An 18590-nucleotide genomic window follows, 5' to 3' on the forward strand; every position below is an offset into this window, starting at 1 on the left:
CACCCCCATTCCCATGCTGAGATCTTACCCCCAACGTGATGGGAGGTGAGTAGGTCAACAGCGTGGAAATCACATGGAATTGGTGCCTGTATAAAGGAGACACAAGTGGAAGTCGGCAGCCAGCACCTGGAGGGTGGCCCTCACCAGAATCGACCATGCTGGCACCTGATCTTGGCCCTCCAGCCTCTGGACCTGTGAGCCCTTTTGACATTGCTGTTGTTATTTTTTTTAAAGATATATTTATTTATTTGAAAGGTAGAGTTACAGAGAGGCAGAGGTAGAGAGAGCAAGGTCTTCTATCCATTGGTTCACTTCCCAAATGACTGCAATGGCTGGAGCCGGGCTGATTTGAAGCCAGGAGCCTGGAGCTTCTTCCAGGTCTCCCATATGAATGCAGGAGCCCAATGACTTAGGCCATCTTCCACTGCTTTCCCAGGCCATTAGCATGGAGCTGGATCAGAAGTAGAGCAGCCAGGACTTGAGCCAGTGCTGGCACCGCACTGGATGCTTGACCTACTACACCACAGTGCCAAAGGACTTGGGCCATCTTCTATTGCTTTCCCAGGCCATAGCAGAGACCTGGATTAGAAGTGGAGCAGCCAGATGTTGAACCGGTGCCCATATGGGATGCCAGCACTGCAGGCAGTGGCTTAGCCCACTATACCATTGCACTAGCCCCAACATTGCTGTTGTTTTAGCCCAGTCTTACTGGGACACATTCCAAGGCCTGCAAGGCCCCTGGGTATCATCCCTGCACCCTTGCGCCCTCCAGCGTGTTCTCCATCGCCTGGGACCCCTCAGCACTGCCCACCACACTCTGGGCCCCTCACACCCGCAGCACTGGCCTCGGCTGTGCCTGCCCTCCTCCAGGCCCCCTGCTGCTGCATTCAGTGGCAGCTGTTTGCACAGCAGCCTCCCTGCTGAGGTGTGTGGGTGCCTTTGGGTCTGGCACAGAGCCTGGCGGCACAGAGCCACGTGTTCCATCAAAGTGATGATGGAAAAGCAACTCTTTCCTTCAAACGCAGAATCTCAGCAGCAGCCTGTCTCCCCAGCATGGAGAGTCCCCAGGCACACGGGACTGCCACTGAGGACGGTGCTGCTGGGAGAAGAGATCACTTCCTCTGATTCCCCGTGGTGGGCTGACTGGCTGGACACTCAAACAGGGCCAGGGCCCCTCATGGGAAAAGCCCGTGCTTATTGGTAGACAGAGCAGTGGGAGTTACTGCAAACACGCCAGGGTCGGTGGTCCCTGGCTTATTTATTCCCCAAAGCCAACAGAGTCGTGGACAGGAGCAGAATCGTTATTTGTCAAATGTGTTATCTTGTTTAAGGAAGCAAGGTTTGGAGATACTAGGAGACAAGCCATTCTTCTAGGAGGGTCTATCTCAACTTCTATCCGAAACAGCACATTCCAGAACAAACCATGCTCAGTCTGCTCCGATTCCTCTATGCTTACTCAGTTGCTCCAGTTTATCCTCTCTGGGAAATTCTGCCCACACTGTGGTCCTCACGGGGCAGGGAGTGGCTGGAGCAGGAGCCAATCTGTACTGCAGAACTGTGCAGCATTGGGGCAGCTAGCTGGTCCCCCTCTCCGCTCAGCACCACCGGAGAGGAGGAAGGAGGGCTGGGGAGGACTCGCTGGGGTGGACTTGGCCACACTGGCGTTGGTCCCTACTTGGCATCCTCCCATCTCTGGGTGTGTGGGGCGGACTGGGGCGGCGTCCTCTGCTCCAGGCTGTGCGGTGTCACTGGTGTCGGCAGCTGTCCTGAGACCACAGCCTGCAGAATCTCCAGGGAGGGTTAGACAGCAGCAGGCCCAGCCCCACCCAAGAGGCCCTGGCTTTCCTGGCCTGGGGAAAGGCCTGGCACTGGGACTGTCCACACAGCACCTCTGGGGATCTGGTCACACCACCCGGCTCTTGACGAGGGGGCCAGAGAGCTCCTTCCTTGTCCTTCAGAGTTCACTGTCCAACCAGGCCCACACACGGTATCCCGGGTGTCAGTGACTGGTTTGAACAGTGGCGGCCAAGACCATGAAGTCCTTCGAAGTCAAGTGCAGAATGAACAAGTGGCCCCTCCCCCCGAGCCCAGCCTCAGTGAGGCAGAGAGTGTAGTTACCACTCAGGCCGTGTACTACACGGACAGTCCAGGGAAGCCAACTGGGAAGCCTGGTGCAGCCCAGGGAGCTGGCGTGATGGAGCTGCAGAGAGCGGCCCCGTGCTGGGGGTGGGGGTGGGGGGCTGCAGCTGTCAGTGCTCAGCTTCCGTCAACATCACCATGACCCAGCTTGACTTTTCTCTGCTGGCCTCAATTTTATTAACATGTGCACAAGAAATAAGGTAATAAAACACATGTGGAGGGGCTGGAGTTATGGCACAGCAGGGTAACTGACTGTTTATCGTGTCAGCACCCCACATGGGTCCCACCTCCCCTCTTTCCTACCCCACGCCCCTGGGAAAGCAGCAGATGACGGCCCAAATGCCTGGACCCGTGCCACCCACGTGAGACCCGGATGGAGTTCCAGGTTCCTGGCTTCTGCCTGGCCCAGTCCTGGCTGTTGCAGTCATTTGGGGAGTGAACCAGCAGACAGTTCTCTTTCTCTGCCTTTCAAATCAGTCTTAAAAAGCAAACACATCTGACCCCAAAGCCTGAGGCCGTGCCCCTTCAGGAACCTGCTTCTTGCAACCAACAAGAGCAGACACGGGAGGCTGAGGTCTGAGCCCGGGTCAGAGCGGGGAGCACTGTCGTGGGGACTGGCGCCACAGCTCGGTTTTCTTGTCCATCCTCAGGCAGGCTGTGTTCCCTGCACATTGTGGGACTCGGGGCCAGCATCCCATTCCAGCGCTGGGTCGTGTCCTGGCTGCTCCCCCTCCAACCCAGCTCCCCCTAATGTGCCTGGAAAAGCAGGTAACTGCTTGGGCCCCTGCCACCCACGTGGGAGACCTGGATGGAGCTCCTGGCTCCTGGCTTCAGCCTGGCCCAGCCCTGGCAGCCTTCTCATCTTCCCGCACCCCACTGCGAGGGCTCCTCCTCACTTTACCCTGCCGCACTACGGATGTCTCTCCCAGCCAGTGCCGCAGCAGCCTGAGTGCCGACCCTGACCCCACTGCTGACTTGCCGCCTGCCCTCAGCCTCTCGCCTCAGACTCGCCCTCGAGGGATAGGTGCTGCCCCTTGTGAAGGGTGTGCTCACCATGGCCCCTCCAGTTCCACCTGGAAAGCAGTGCCCTGAAGGTTGGCCCTGCCTGGCCCGGGCCTCCCATGGCAGTCTCCCCTTGGGCAGCGCGGCGTGGCCCCAGGAAGCGACTGTGCTTCCACCATCAAGGACGCGAGGACAGCCTTCTGCACACAAGGGAGGCCAAGTGTCGGCTCTGAAGTCTGAGACTGAGCCGAGGGCGGCAGCAGCTCTCCCCACAGAGCACGCGGTGGACGGCGGGGGACCGTGGACAGACTTTATTAGAAACGCTCCTCATTCGCGGTCAGATTCACATTGAGGTGGGGGCAGGCAGCGCGGCCTGGGGCTCTGGGATCTCACTGCTGTGGCCACGTCTGGCCAGACGCGAGTGTGGGCAGAGTGCGCCCGGGGCATACGAGAGGCGCCAAATGGTGGCGGTGGCGGCAGTAGCGGCGGCGGCAGCAGCAGCATTCCCAGGAGCGGACCAGGCTCCCGGCGGGTGGAGGATGTGTCCCCACAGCCCCCCTTCCAGCGACAAGGCCGCCCCCACGGCCCCCAGGCTGATAAATAAACAGCACATCACACACACATTTGAAACAAGGAACAAACTCGTACAAGTTTCCTAAAGTGAAAAAATAATTCGCTCAAAGAAAGCTTTGTGACAGCCAGGCTGCACCCTGAACGGGCCCCGGAGGGCTCCCCCGGCGTGAGGACACGGGGGCTCGGCTGTCACGGTGCCCCACCCCCTCGCCCATTAGCACCTTTGGACTTCCGTGCTCCCCACACTCCTCCCTGACAATGCAAACGCTGCTGAGAATCCCAATCACCGAGCCGCGGGCCCTGGGCGCCGGTGGCCAGGGGTGGCCAGGGGTGGCCAGGGGTGGCCAAGGGGCCAGGGCTCGGGGCTGGGGCTAGGGCAGGGCGCAGGGAAGGGGTGAGTAAACCACGTCCAGAGTCCAGAGAGGGAATCCGCAAGGCCTGAGCGGGGCTTTGTCCCCTCGCCAGTCGGCGGCTGCCCTGGCGAGGGCGGGGCCCCCGAGGCCATCTTCCCCTGGCCCTGCCTGCGACCGGAAGCCCAGGACAAAGTCTCCTGCCCCAGCGTTTTGTTCTTTCTCTCGAGTGAGGAAACAGGGTCTGTGGTCAACATGGGCGGCCGCCGGGTCCCTGCCGGGATGCAGGGCTTCCGCAGGGAACAGGCTCCGGGCCAGCGGCTCCGTGGCTTCCACGCAGGAGTCTGCCTTCCGGGCGTCGGTGCTGAGCCGGCAGGCTCCTCCTCCTTCCCGAAGTCTGTAGCAGGCCGCGGCCTCTCAGAGAACTGAAGTCCTGGGACAGCCCTTCCTGAATGCACCGTGTGACCGCGAGGGTCGGGCTGTGGCTCACTGGTACTGCAGGTAGTTTTTGAGAGACTGAGGCAGGGGCAGGGAGCTGATGTCCCGCAGGCGCGGGCGGCCCAGGGCAGAGCGGATGGATCTCCGGCACAGGTCCATCAGCGGCAGGGGCTCGGCTGCAAGAGAGAGCAGTGGTTAGAGTCTGCCCGCACGGCCCCCGCCCCCGCCCGCCCCCGCACAGGGTCCCGGGCTTCTCCTCGGCCTAGATCAGTGTCCGTCAGACTGAAGAACCCGTGAGTCACATAGGCGGGGAGCGGCCAGCAACAGTAAGGAAAGAAGGGGCGAAGGGGCGGCAGCGCCCACAGCACGGATGAACACGGTTCCGCCAAGAGTTGTGTCTGACACAGGTGCTTCGGGCAGCTCGGAGAAGTATTGACCACAAGGTTTCAGCTGCGGCCTCTGGCGGCTCTGTGGGGCCTTCCTCTTCCTCAGGTCAGGCCCTGAGGGGCTGCTGGCGAGCCCAGCGAGCCCTGCTGTTTCCCTGGGGCTTCCTTGCTCTGCCAGAGGAAGGACGCATGTTCTTCCAACGCCTAGTTCTGGAAACACTCATAAATTAAGATCTGTAAGCAACGGCGCCTCTGGTCACAGGACCGGCTGCACAGAGCTCCCCTAGCTTCATCGTGGACATGCTTCCTAAGCTCGCTCTCTTCCCAGTTTCCGGCTGGCCCTGGAGACACAGAGATAACTAGGCCAGGGCAGGGGAAACCTGGAAGTGGGGCAGGGCTGTCAGTCCGGGATTTTAAGCAGGGGAATACTGTTAATAGAGTATAACAGAGGCAGAAGTCCCTGTGCGCACGGGGACAGACACTGGCAGCTCCTGTACGAGACAGCTGTGTGAACTCTTCAGCGAGAGGCTGCCCAGTAGAGTTTTAAGGGTGAACGGGAGTGCACAGGCTTGTGAGTGGAGCTGGCCTCCGAGGCAGCGAGGCACACACTGGGTCAGACCAGGGGTTCGGAGGGAGAGGGGCAGTGGCCAGGTGGCATCCGTTGCATGAGGAATGAAGGGCGGTGGTCACGTGTCTGCTGGTTTCCCTCTGCGCCTCCAGGAACATCCTGGCACCCAAACCTGCAGCTCACTACTTGGTGACAAAAGAACCAGTGATTTTTTTTTTTTTTTTTTTGACAGGCAGAGTTAGACAGTGAGAAAGAGAGAAAGGTCTTCCTTTTCTGTTGGGTCACCCCCCAAATGGTTGCTACGGCTGGCGCGCTGCGCCGATCCAAAGCCAGGAGCCAGGTGCTTCCTCCTGGTCTCCCGTGTGGGTGCAGGGCCCAAACACTTGGGCCATCCTCCACTGCACTCCCGGGCCACAGCAGAGAGCTGGCCTGGAAGAGGAGCAACCAGAACAGAATCCGGCACCCCAACCAGGACTAGAACCCGGGCTGCCGGTGCCGCAGGTGGAGGATTAGCCAAGTGAGCTGTGGCGCCGGCCAGAACCAGTGGTATTTTGAAAGCATTCTATGGGGCCAATGTGTGGCACAGTGGGTTGAGCTGCTTCTTGTGATGCTACATGCCGTATCAGAGCACCAGTTCAAGTCCGACTGCTCTGCTTCTGGTCCAGCCCCCTGCTAATGTGCCTGGGGAAGGAAGCAGCAGAAGATGGCCCAAGGGCCTGGGCTCCTGCCATCCACGTGGGAGACCCAGATGGAGTTCCTGGCTCCTGGCTTTGGCCTGACCCAGCCCTGCCTGTTGTGGCCATCTGGATAGTGAACCAGCAGATGGTTCTCTCTTTCTCTCTCTCACTTTGCCTTTCAAAAAGTAAATCTTAAAAAAATTCTAGAATATTCTAAGATACAATAAAACTCTAAAGTGGTAAACATTAAGAGCTGCGATAGCAATAGGGAAGGGAATGTGCTCCAGAGTGTTTCACAGGGGTTTTCACTGACTTGAGCCATGCAGTTAAAAGTAGGGCTATCAAAATTCAAGTCGCACTTGACACATGCGTGAGAGTTTCTACTGGAGGTGAGACCCCCAGGCTATGTGCACGGAGCATTAACAACATCACTTTTACCTCCGTAGCCTCCCTTAATCCTCAGTAAGGTTGCCAGGGGAGGCCTGGCCATCCTCTCTTTTTCAAAAAAAAGTTTGTTGATTCGAAAGGCAGAACACTGGTAAGAGAGGGAGAAACATACATACACACACACACACACACACACACACACACACACAGAGAGAGAGAGAGTAGGCGAGCAGTCTTCCATCCATTGGTTCACTCCCCAAATGTCTGCAATAGCTAGGACTGGGCCAGGCTGAAGCCAGAAGTCAGGGGCTCCATTCTGGTCTCCCACATGGTTAATAGGGAGCCAAGTACTTGGGGCCATCTTCTACTGCCTTCCCAGGTGCATTAACTGAATTAGAAGTGAAGCAGCTGGAACTCAAACAGGCACTCTGATATGGGATGCTGGCATCAAAAGTGGGGGCTTAATCTGCTGAGCTACCACACTGGCTCCCAGGTGCATTCTTTATTTATTTGAATGGTAGAGTTACAGAGAGAGAGCAAGAGAGGTCAAGAGAGGTCAAGAGAGGTCTTCTATCTGCTGTTTCACTCCCCAAATGGCGGCAACAGCCAGGAGATTCTTCTGGGTCTCCCATGTGGGTACAGGGGCCCAAGCACATGGGCCATCTTCCACTGCTTTCCCAGGCCATAGCAGAGAGCTGGATCAGAAGAGGAGCAGCCAGGACTCGAACCAGAGCCTATATGGGATGCTGGCACTGCAGGCGGAGACTTAGCCCACTGAGCCACAGCACCGGCCCTATCCTTTGTTTTCTAGGTCAACCCCTGCCCCCACAATTCACACAGTCAATGTGCCCAGGCCAACACTTGACCCCTCCTTCAGGGTGTCCCAATCTCTCCTCCAGAAGCAGCCCTCCTTGTCCCCCCTCCTCTCTGTCTCCCATCCAGCTCACTACTGGCCACAGGTTTGCACCCAGTAAATCAAGCATTGGGATCCCCTGGCCACCCCTCGGTCTTCAGTAACTTGACGAAGCTGATCCTCCCACAGCCAGCTTCCATGATCTCCTTTTAGTTCCTGTTGCACCAGCGCTTGCTTCCTTGTCTGAGTGTGAGGAAGAAACTTCTTTAATTTGCAACTGTTATTCACCAGGCAAGGTGAGGATGCCATACAATCGCAAGTACTCTTTGCTGAAGGCCCACCTTTCTTGTCTGTATCAACTCCCAAGCATGCAGGCAGCAAACTCATCACAACCACCCCTGGGGTGGGAACTGCTCTCACCATTCCCAGCTTAAGGAGGAGGAAGGTGAATCAGACACGGCACACCACTTGCCTACCAACACGCAGCCAGGAAGTGTGCCGGGTAGTTGGAAGCTAGAACTGTCTTACATGCGAACCACATTTATCAGGCAGCTGTTCTGCCATCCTTGCTAGGTTAGGTTTAATCTCATTGAAATCTCTAAACAATCACTGGCTCCAAGAAGCGGCAAGGCGTGGGAGTCAGAGCCCGAGAGCCTGCACTGAGGCTGCACGTAGCCTCCCTCTGAGACACCCTGGGAGAACTAAAGGAGTCTGGGGGCTCGGCCTCTGACCTGTAGCTCCGACCCGTCCCAGCTCACCGCTGCCCACCGCTGCCCACCGCTCCCACACTGCTTGTCACGGCACCCAACCCGAGCAGCAAGTCCACTGTCCTTCTTCACCGGAGTGGAAGCCCCGTCAGCCGTGAGCAGGACGGAGCCACGGCTGCATGAGGAAACGCATGCATCGCCCAGACGTCATTCTGAGCGGAAGAAAAGTACATCTGGTGTGAAATCTCTGCTGTACAGAGTGCGAGGGCAGGACATGAAGTTAGGGCAGTGGCAGGCGGAGTGCGGGGGAGGGAGACAAGGGCACCTGGGGACTGGGTGCAGCTCTGCCTCCTGCTGTGAGTTCTGGTTCTATTAGCGTGCCCCGTGTGTAAACACCACCTAAGACCCTGTGCCTTCTGCATGTGGCTCACACTTCAAAACCAAGTTTCCAGGAAAGGAAAGAAGACCCCGAGTCAGGACCTCAGCTCACTCCCACAAGCCAGTCCCCCGCCTGCCTGTCCCAGTGCAGCTGAGTCGGGCAGGGGGGCTTGGAATCCCGGTTCTGGCTCCCACCAGCGGTGGCCCAGTCCCACTGGCTCATCTGTGTGGGGATGCATCCGTCTTGTCTGTGTGACTGGGACAGCCACACCTCCGCCCCAGGCTGCTGTGACGACGCCACTGCAGGCACGACCTGCTCCTTGCCTGAGGAGTGTGCCTCGTCTCAGGCCGTCCACCCGAGAGGTCGCTTTAAAAATAGCCTCATTTACAGACGGCGGCTCCCGATCTGCCTCGGCTCATCATCCTAGCTGACAGCACTGCTCTGCTCTCGATGAAGATTCAGCGGAGCCAGGACGCTATGTCTGGTTCTGGGCTAAAAATATCACACGGCAATCATTTCTCCAGTGACCTGAACTTTCCTTAATTCCACAGCATGACCCTGGGTGAGCCACAGGACTTCCCAGGGACTCTGTTTTGCTGTCAATGAAAGGGAGGTTAGCTCGTCTGGCCATGACATCTGTGTCTGTGACGGAAACGGGTGGAGGGCTGGGCGCAGGACTGGTGGCTTGAGCTGCCTCCCTGGCAGGGGCTGGGGGACACCAGGACACCCTCACCCTTCATTTACTTTTTGAAAAACAAAGCCAACATTTTAGGTCAGGAAGTGAAATTCCTTGTGATAGTTTTAGACAAGGGTCGGCAGATGGAGAAAGGTCTGAGTGGCAGCCCTGAAGCCTGAGCTGCAGGAGACCAGGGTCCGGCTTGTTTTCAGAAAGAGAGGTGAGAAGTCACACGTGCGTGCAGTCACGGGCACATTCAACCCTGCGCTCACCACTCACCCATTTGGCCATCAGGATATCACATTCACATCTCTGGCCCCGTCTCATGTGGCTCCTCTCGCCCCGAACTCCCTCCCCACGCTGCTTGCCAGGAGCTTGCTTGCCTCTGCTTCAGGACGCCAGGCAAGTGTCAGCTCCTGCCCTGGGCCTGCGGCTGCCCCGTCAGGTGTGAGCCCACGGACAGCGCGCCAATGGACGAGCGCATGTGACCTGCAGTGGCACGGCCTGGAAGACTCCCAGCCCTGCACTGAGAGGCCCTCCTGGCCAGCAGGGGCCTCGGCTCACATGAATAAAGCAGCTGGAATCTGAGAGTTTCCTCTTGACAAGTTTTACTGCTTCCCCAGCAGAAAGGGGTTGTGACTAGGGCTGGGACAGAAGCAGCATCTTTGGATGAACTCGGCGCCAGGGACGTTCATCAGCACAGACGGTCCCCACAGCCCAGGTGGGGCCGCATTCTTTCCTGGGACAGACGGCTATCAAGTTACTTCGTGTGCACAGAGGAGTGTTGCTCGGGAAAACAGCCCTAAACAAGGCCCGGCCTGCCCTAGCAACGGCGCAGAGCGAGGACGGGGACCTCCGGAGGGGAGAACCCAGCACATGCGGTGCCAGAAAGATTCCAGCTCAGTTTCTCAGTTGCGCTGGGCCCCCACTCTACTCTCCCTCCCAGCGGCTCCCTGAAATAGCAGGAGAGAGGTGTGAAAGACATGATAACAGTGCTGGGAAACAAGGACGGCGGTCAGCAGGCTGGGCATCTGGGTAAATTCCAGGAGGACGGAAAGCAGGCGGCCAGGTGGTAGAGAAACTAAGCAGAGAACCTGGCAGCCCTGGCCACCTGGTATGAGCATGGCTCTCACCAAATGAGCTCCAGAGAGGCCCCAGGCTCCATGGAGCAAATACTGGGGGGCCCTTTCAGGAGCTGTCATCCCAACCCCTGGGGCAGCTGGTTCCTACCTCTGCCCCAGCAGAAGCCTGAGTCCAACCTTGGTAAAGGTGGGCAGCCTCTGGGAGTCACCTGGTCAGTACTGAGGTCCAACAGAGAAGACAAATGGAACTCAAGCAAAACCTTCCACCCAGCACTGGTGGGAAAGGAGAGACACTTCCATTTGGGTGAAGAGCCGAGGGTCCGGCCCACACACCAGCTCCTTGACTCAGTGAAAGGGGTCCGAGAGAGTATTCTCACCTAAAGCCTCCCCGGACTGCTCGGGGCCTCCTCACCGCCAGCCTCAGCCCTCACACAGTTCTTCCCCGTGCCCTCTGCAGCCGCCACTCCAAACACGGGAAACTGCACCCCAGCTTCTCTGAGAGCTGCCTCCACCTCCAGCCTCAACTGAACACAGCATGCTCTCCCAAGACACAGTGCCCTGCAGCCTTCTCTGGGAGCGGGGCAGGGCCCCTCGCCGCTGCCCATCACGGAGGAAGCGCTGTCCCGCCAGCTGCTCGCGGGAGAGCCTCCTGCCTGTGTGCTCCCAGCACACGCCTTGGCTTTTCCTCGCTCCTTGCTGCTGTCATCCTGACCTCAGCCCCTCGTCTGTCCGGGGCTTTGGCTTGGCCTCCCGGGCCCCTCTCCACCCATGCCTGCCACCCCTGTTGACACATCTGTGAGACAGCTCTCACCACGCTGTCTAAGCCTCAGGGACCTTTTCCTCCTCCCAGCTGCCCACCCTGGGCCACACATAGGCCTCAGCATCACCTCTGCATGCCCATTCCCCCATCTGAGTCTCTATTACTCCCCCTCAGGAAACCTGCAGGCCTCAGAGCCCTCTTTCTGCTCACCTAGCTGAGAAGCAGCCGGGGTATGGGCTCAGGCGGGCACGATGGTGCCACCAGTGAGGGGCAGTGGAAGTGCACGGCTGGGGACTGGGAAATGAAGTGACTGCAGCTCAGCTCTGCTCAGTTGTGCTCAGGGCCCGCAGTGGACCCGGTCCCCTTCCTGACCTTGGTGTACAACTGAGCAGAACGTGCCTGGACTGCCGGAAGCCCTGGGCTCAGCCAGCAGCTGGCAGAGTGGCCTCACCTTCCTCCCAGCCCCAGTGTCTGTCAGAGTGGCAAAGGACTTGGCAGGATGCCTCAGGCGCCCTTCCACTGGTTTATGTTTGGCCGAACAGAAATCACAGTTCATCCTGGCTGGACCAAATCAAATTAAGTTTGATAGAAAAAATGCACATGAAGATGTGAATGGGAAAGCAATTGATACCTGTGAGATAAACACAAGATGAGCCTTGGAGACAGAGCCCACGTTGTGCCTCCTGAGCTTTGGACTGAGGCCAGGTAGGCTTCCTGGGGGAGGCAGGGCTGGGCCAGGCCCAGAGGACAGGTTGGCTCTTGCTTGCTGTTATTATCAAAGGCAGTGCTGGCTGCTCAGAGGCCTTACTCAGGTTTACCCAGTGAGGCTCACTTTGGCTATGGGTTCACATTAGCATTGTCAAAGGAACGAGGGATCTGGCAACCTGAACCCCACATCTAGAGCCTTCCTAGCCAAGGTCATGGCAGGGCTGGAGCTGCAGGTTTGCTGCTCACTTTGCTGCCACCCCCCCACCCCTGTTAAAGCCTGATGAGTGACTGCTACTGACCCTCTCCCAGCTGTGGGGAAGAATGGTGGTTCCTGGTGGGCACCAGGAACTCAGAGCCTCCTGGGGATTTGAGGCCTTGGCACCTGTTAGGCCTTCTGAAATCCAAGCAGACACAGCTTTGAGAAACCTCTGTGTTTGGGTTGGGGAAGGAGCAAGGAGGGGACAAAGGTCCATTCCTGGCCAGCCTCTGGGGGCCCAGGCTGGGGAATGGGGAGCTGTACTGGAGGTGAATCCTAGCTCAGCCTCTCTCCACTGCAAAGTCAAAGCCAGGCTCCTCTAGCCATTAACGCTTCTCCAGGAGAGGCTGGAGGGATACCAGAGGTCCAGGGCTGTTTCACGGATGGACTCAGGATGAAATCCCACCTGACTGCTGCTCATCACACAGGCTCAGTCTCTTCCTGTTGCTATAAAAAAATACCTGCGACTGCACGGCTTATAAAGAATGGAAGTTCATTTCTCGCAGTCCTGGAGGCTCTGCAGGTTCTATCTGGTGAGGGCCTGGTCTCTGCCTCCTCACATGGCAGCAAGTGGAGGAGCCAAAGGAGGCGAGCTGGCTCCTTGGAGCCTTTGAGGCGGATTCCTAGAAGCAGTCACCTGGCAGAGCCCTTGTGACCTCATCACTTCCCCAAGTCCCTCTCTTCTGATGGCTGCACTGGGGATCACGTTTCCACATGGATGCTGGGAGCACATACACACATGCACCATCTCCTGACTCAAGGCTTGCCTTGTCCTGCGGGAACATGGGTGGACACACAGGGCCCCAGGGACTGCCAACAGGCTGGGGCATTAAGAGAAGGCATTGTGAGGAACTGTGAGTGCCAGGACAAGGGGCAGCTCACCCAGCCAGGCATCCAGGATGGCTCCCTGGAGGAGGCCAAGGAGGAGGAATTAGCTCAAGCACAGGCACGGATGTCTACTGCTCCCCAAGCATGTCCCTAAAATGTGTGTAACACTGAATAAAAGTTCAGAATTTCCCCAAATGATGCTTTGAGGAAGGAACAATCCACTGTTGGAGAAATTCTAGTCTATTTAAAACAAAACAGTGAGGCTCCTCACTTCACTGGGAGCAGGCCCTGCACTCTAGGTGTCTCAGTCCGTATCTGCATCGGCCACAGGATGTTCATGGGACAAGCCCACAGCATGCCACACTGTGGTGGACAGGACAGGGCTGGGGCCTCTGGGGACACTGGACCCTGCAGTACCAGACGGAACCACCCAAGTCAAGACCTCGCTCAGAACTGTATGATCCCCAGGGTCCGGAAGGGCTGGGAGGAAGCAAGGATGGGGCCACTTCCCAATGACCCCATCAGCCTCCCCTCTGAGCCCATGAAGCCTGGGGCATGGTCTACTGTGGAAAACTGGTGGCCGGCCCGGTGCCGCAGCTCACTAGGCTAATCCTCCGCCTTGCGGCGCCGGCACAGCAGGTTCTAGTCCCGGTTGGGGCGCCGGATTCTGTCCCGGTTGCCCCTCTTCCAGGCCAGCTCTCTGCTGTGGCCCGGGAATGCAGTGGAGGATGGCCCAAGTCCTTGGGCCCTGCACCCCATGGGAGACCAGGAGAAGCACCTGGCTCCTGCCATTGGATCAGCGCAGCGCACCGGCCGCAGCGGCCATTGGAGGGTGAACCAACGGCAAAGGAAGACCTTTCTCTCTGTCTCTTTCTCTCACTATCCACTCTGCCTGTCAAAAAAAAAAAAAAAAAAAAGAAAGAAAAGAAAAAAAAAGAAAACTGGTGGCCATCGAGGGGGGCCAGGCTGCACAGGAGAAAACGAAGAGGCTGAGTTCTGTTTGGGGCTGACAGGAGGGGCACACGGGGAGTGGGCAGCCTGGCAGGACAGGTGCCAGTGAACCATCGGGGACGTGATGGGGGAGAGGCTCTTGCTCGGCGTGCCAGTCTGGGCGAGGGGCTCTACCTGGCTCTCTGGTGTCGAGAGACCCCATGGCCTGCCTCGGCCAGCGGGGTGGGAGCTGGGTTCGGGTTGGGTCTGTGTGGCTCAGGGTCCAGCACTTCCACTGCTCAGCCAGTACAATGTGTGATCGAGCACAGAGCCCAAGCTTCGCTTTCACTTTCCCCTCGGAGGCCTCATGCAACTTCTGTCCTTGCGGGAATCCTGTAAAAGCCTCTTCTGGTGCTCCCTGACGCCCCAGGAACTAATTCCTTGCTCTCCTAGTGCCCACTGGGCATGGGGGCAGCAGCCCCCTCTGGCTTTCTGGGAGTCACCACTTCTTTCAGAACGAGGTGGAACCAGGAGGGAGTGAGGGCTCTGTCCTGGGGGTCCAGCTCCCTGCTCCACCCTCTCTCTGCCCCAGGCGTGACAAGCCCCAGGACCTGGACCTCGCTCCACTTCTGCCCCACCAGAGGCCAGCAGGGTGGGGGTGGCCCTGACCAGGGAGAAGGCGGTGGGACACGGGCACCACAGAGACTCGGAGGCAGTGGGCTGGTGGTAGCAGGCCTGAGGTCCTGGGTAGTAGCCAGGAATCCTGTGGTCTCTGGAGCTGTGGTCTCAAAGCTGAGCACTACCCTTCAGGCAAGGGAAGGCAGGGAGGTGACCTGGGCTCAGAAACCAGCAGGTAGAGCCTCGGCTCCTCTCTCAGCCCCTGGCACCCTGAAAAAGTCCTTCCTTCTCTGGGCTTCTCTCTCCCAGCTGAGGCCACTGAACAGCGTCTGGTTGGCTCTGAGATGCGGCAGCTCGTTTCATTCCCTTGTAGTGCACCATGGAGCCCCAGTCTCGGGAGCATCTCGGTGGGTAGCAAGAAGGAGCCAGAGCTCCCTTCTCAGCTGGTCTTTCAAGGCCATCTGGGGGCACCCACCTGCTCTCCACATGACCTCCACAGCCACATGGAGGAGGAACTGGAATGTTTCCTAAAACCTCCAAAGAAAACCAAGTCACATCAAAGTTCAGAGGGAGCTCAACAACAGAGGTAGGAGCGGGACCCCGGCCCTTGCTTGTCTGTGGTCAGAGCAGGGCCAGTCCCTGGAGAAAGCTCTGGACAGGACCCAGCCTTGTTGACTCCTGGAAGGTGGCATGTGTTGACTTAGATTCACACCAAAGGGTAGACTGAGTACACCTCAGGTGTTGTGAGGAGGCGGGCAGGAGTCCTGGTTTCTAGGCTTTTCATCCCTCTGATTTGGAAAGACACAGAATAGTATCACTGCAACTTCAGCCACTCAGGCCTGATGGCAAGTCCCACAACACTGCCCAGGTAAGTGCACAAGGGAAAAGCAGAGGAAGAGTTAACTTCAAAGAAAATCCACTTCAGGGGAGAAAGAAAGAACAATATGGCTCCACCCAATCGTTTACAACCACAGGTGTACCTGTGAAAGGTAGAACAATTAGTTCTTTAAATGGAAACATTAGGGCCAGCGCCATGGCTCACTTGGTTAATCCTCCGCCTGCAGCGCTGGCATCCCATATGGGTGCTGGTTCTAGTACTGGTTGCTCCTCTTCTAGTCCAGCTCTCTGCTGTGGCCTGGGATAGCAGCAGAAGATGGCCCAAGTGCTTGGGCCCCTGCACCCGCATGGAAGACAAGGAAGGAGCACCTGGCTCCTGGCTTCGGATCGGCACAGGGCCGGCCGTAGCGGCCATTTGGGGAGTGAACCAATGGAAGGAAGACCTTTCTCTCTGTCTCTCTCTCTCTATAACTCTACCTGTCAAATAAATAAATAAATAAATAAATAAATCATAAGATCAAGCAGATAAGAAAACTGACCAAGTAGAGAAAAGACGGACATTCATTCAGTGAAAAATTAAAAAAATAAATAAATGGAAATGTTACGAAAAGGCCCATCTCCCCTTCCATTTTTTGTATCCCTAAATTATAATCACAATGTTCAGTACTGGTGTTCCTGACACTTAAGGCATTTTTATTTTGGGGAGAAACTAAAAGGACACAGCACAGCCATGAAAACTGTCAAAATCAAAATACAGTCACTTTTGTGGAGCCTTAACCAAAAGTAAATAAAATCAACAAGTGACTGAGCTGAGAAAAGAACTTTGCACAAAGACTGTCAGGAGCAAAACCTTATACAAAAACGACTCCCCCCGGCATCTGCCCAGAATGGTCTGTTCCACTCAGACAGACAGCACCCTGTTATCACACCTGGTAGCCAAGGCTTGCTGTGTCACAACAGCTCATGTAACCCCCCTCTCTTGCCTTTAAAAACTTCCCCTTGCGTGAACCTGTTTGAATACACCCACAGTTTATCATGACTCCCGAATTCCCATTGCTCTGGTATTCCCACACAATTATCATGATTCTATGGAGAGTCTCTCTCCAACTGTTTTGCAAGTTGACACGCTTCAGTTCAATATGTATGCCCCCAAATTGAGGACACTGTCACACGTGACTGATGTCTGTCCTCTGTTCCAGGGCCTGCAGAACCATTGGCTTTGCCTAGGAATCTGCTGGAAATGCAGGATTCCGGGGCCCACCCAGGCCTCCTGCATAAGAATCAGCAGTGGGGCTGGCGCCGTGGCACAGTAGGTTAATCATCCACCTGTGGCGCCAGCATCCCATTGGAGTGCCCGTTCTAGTCCCGGTTGCTCCTCTTCCAATCCGGCTCTCTGCTATGGCCTGGGAAAGCAGTAGAAGATGGCCTAAGTCCTTGGGCCCCTGCACCCATGCGGGAGACCAGGAAGAAGCACCTGGCTCCTGGCTTCGGATTGGTGCAACTCCGGCCGTTCCGGCCGTTTGGGGAGTGAACCAATGGATGGAAGACCTTGCTCTCTGTCTCTCCCTCTCACTGTCTGTAACTCTACCTCTCAAATAAATAAAATCTTAAAAAAAAAAAAAAAAAGAATCAGCAGTGATTCTGGGCCTACAGGCCCAGTCCAACGGGTTACCTCAAAGATATTCCAACACTCAGCAATGACATCAAGTTCTTCCTCCTTCTCCATTAGGATTCCTGTCCTTGGGGCCATGTCACCAGGCTCCCAGGCCTAGACTTTCAGACACACTCATGAACTCCAAGCCCTGCCCAGTCCTGAGCTTTCAGGCCTGGACATGTCTGCCCTATTCCGACTTTCTATCCTCACACCCAGCCCTCTGGCACCTTCCCGACTCTGTTAGGAAGAACAACTGCCCTCCGTCTCCTTCCTCTTCCCTCCCCGCCTGGTACAACTCACTTACACCCAGCAAAGGCCTTTGAGGGGTTTTCAACATTCTGATGAGGAAACCTGAGAATTCATGGGACGACCCCAGTTTGAAACATTCTCCCCTGCTGCCAGATTTCACTGCCCTAATTTGGAGTTCGGGGACCATGGACTCCCTGCCCCCAGCCTCTGAAAAATCCCTGGCCTCCTGAACTGCTATGGAATCACGTCCCTGTGGACCGTGAACTCCTGCGGGCAGGCACTGGGCTTGAGCTTGCTGCCCAGGCATTACTGCTCGAGGTCCATGGGATGAGAAGTCTGGTGTCTGGGACAGAGGATCGGCCGAGATGAGCCCCCGTCTCTACAGAGGAGCTGCAGCCCAGCTCTTGGGAGGCTGGCGAGAACTTTTTTTTTTTTTTTTTTTTAAAAAAACTACCCCTTTCACTGTGCCCTAAGTTGGCCGGCGAGCCCTCCAGTGAGGTCCCCTCAGGCACCCAGAATTAGGAAGATGCTGTACCAGTTCCTTACTCTGGGAGAGGGATGTTCTTGACTCAACTGAAAATCCTCCCAGAAAACTGTGCTCAACTTGGAGCTGCTGCAAGAGCTGTGTGATGGCTAGACACCCCGACCCTGGACAGGGCCAGCCCCTGGTCATGAGGGGAGAGCCTGGACCAGTGTGCACCCGCAGCATGGATCTTTCCAGCATCCCCTGGCTGCTTTGCCTCTGTGGCCCTGGGACAACCTGGCTGCCCTACAGATATATGGGCAGAAAGACATCCAAATGGGGTGAGCTGCTGGGGCCTTGCAGAGACAGCCCCACCCAGAGCAGAGCTGGGGCCCTCTGCGATTGCCCATCCTCTGGGCCTAACCCCTTTTAAAGCAGAAGATGGAGTGTGGGGGCAGCAGGACTTGCCTACCGGGTATCAGGTTACTTAAAGCTGCAGCAGTGAATCCAGGAGGGTCCTGGCACAGGTGCAAAAAATTAGGGCGTTCCACACGACAACCAAAATGAAACAAGGCAGTGTTCAGGCACTCTTCTCTATGTGAAAAATCTACTGGCAACAGAGCAAAAGACAACACAAACTCAGAGATATTCAGTGGTCAAGGTTCTGGTCCTTGGACTGGGAGGTGGATTCAAGGGGTGCGTTAGATTCTAAAGGAGTCAGCACATAAATAAGCAAATCAGAATGAAAGAGGGTTTTCAGGGGACTCACGTGAACAACTGTGTCTTACAACTATGGACTGGTTCTGATCCATTTCTGTGTATCACAAGTTCAGCGAAAAACAAAGAGAGCAAAAGCAAACATGGCAAGTTATGAACTGGCCTCACTCTAACTCAAACAAGAGCTCGGCCAGATGATTTACAGTTAAGTTCTAGCTGGAGAATAATAACAGAGTCCCTCTTGCTTTCTTACAACTTGGCACTGCCTGGGGGAAGGTGGTGCTGGAAGGAAGAAGGAGCCCAGGCCTGGGGCTGTAAGACCTGATGAGGGAGGTCCTGGCTTCACAGGGCAG

The 18590-nt window shown here is 56.7% G+C and overlaps 1 protein-coding gene across 2 annotated transcripts in view; it reads right to left on the minus strand.

Moving 5' to 3' along the window:
• Positions 1–3437: 3437 nt before the first annotated feature.
• SPSB4 (splA/ryanodine receptor domain and SOCS box containing 4) overlaps positions 3438–18590 on the minus strand; it is a 90927-nt gene continuing 75774 nt past the window's right edge. For both annotated transcript variants that reach the window (XR_007908737.3, XM_008266252.5), the window contains one exon: positions 3438–4678. Coding sequence is in view for 1 of the 2 variants with exons in the window: in XM_008266252.5 (XP_008264474.3) it covers positions 4551–4678 (128 nt within the window). In the remaining variant the exon portion in view is untranslated. The remainder of the gene's footprint in view (positions 4679–18590) is intronic.

This window comes from Oryctolagus cuniculus, chromosome 4 (assembly GCF_051225735.1).
Source record: "Oryctolagus cuniculus isolate XC-2025 breed Fujian yellow rabbit chromosome 4, ASM5122573v1, whole genome shotgun sequence".
In the NCBI taxonomy this organism is placed as follows: domain Eukaryota; kingdom Metazoa; phylum Chordata; class Mammalia; order Lagomorpha; family Leporidae; genus Oryctolagus; species Oryctolagus cuniculus.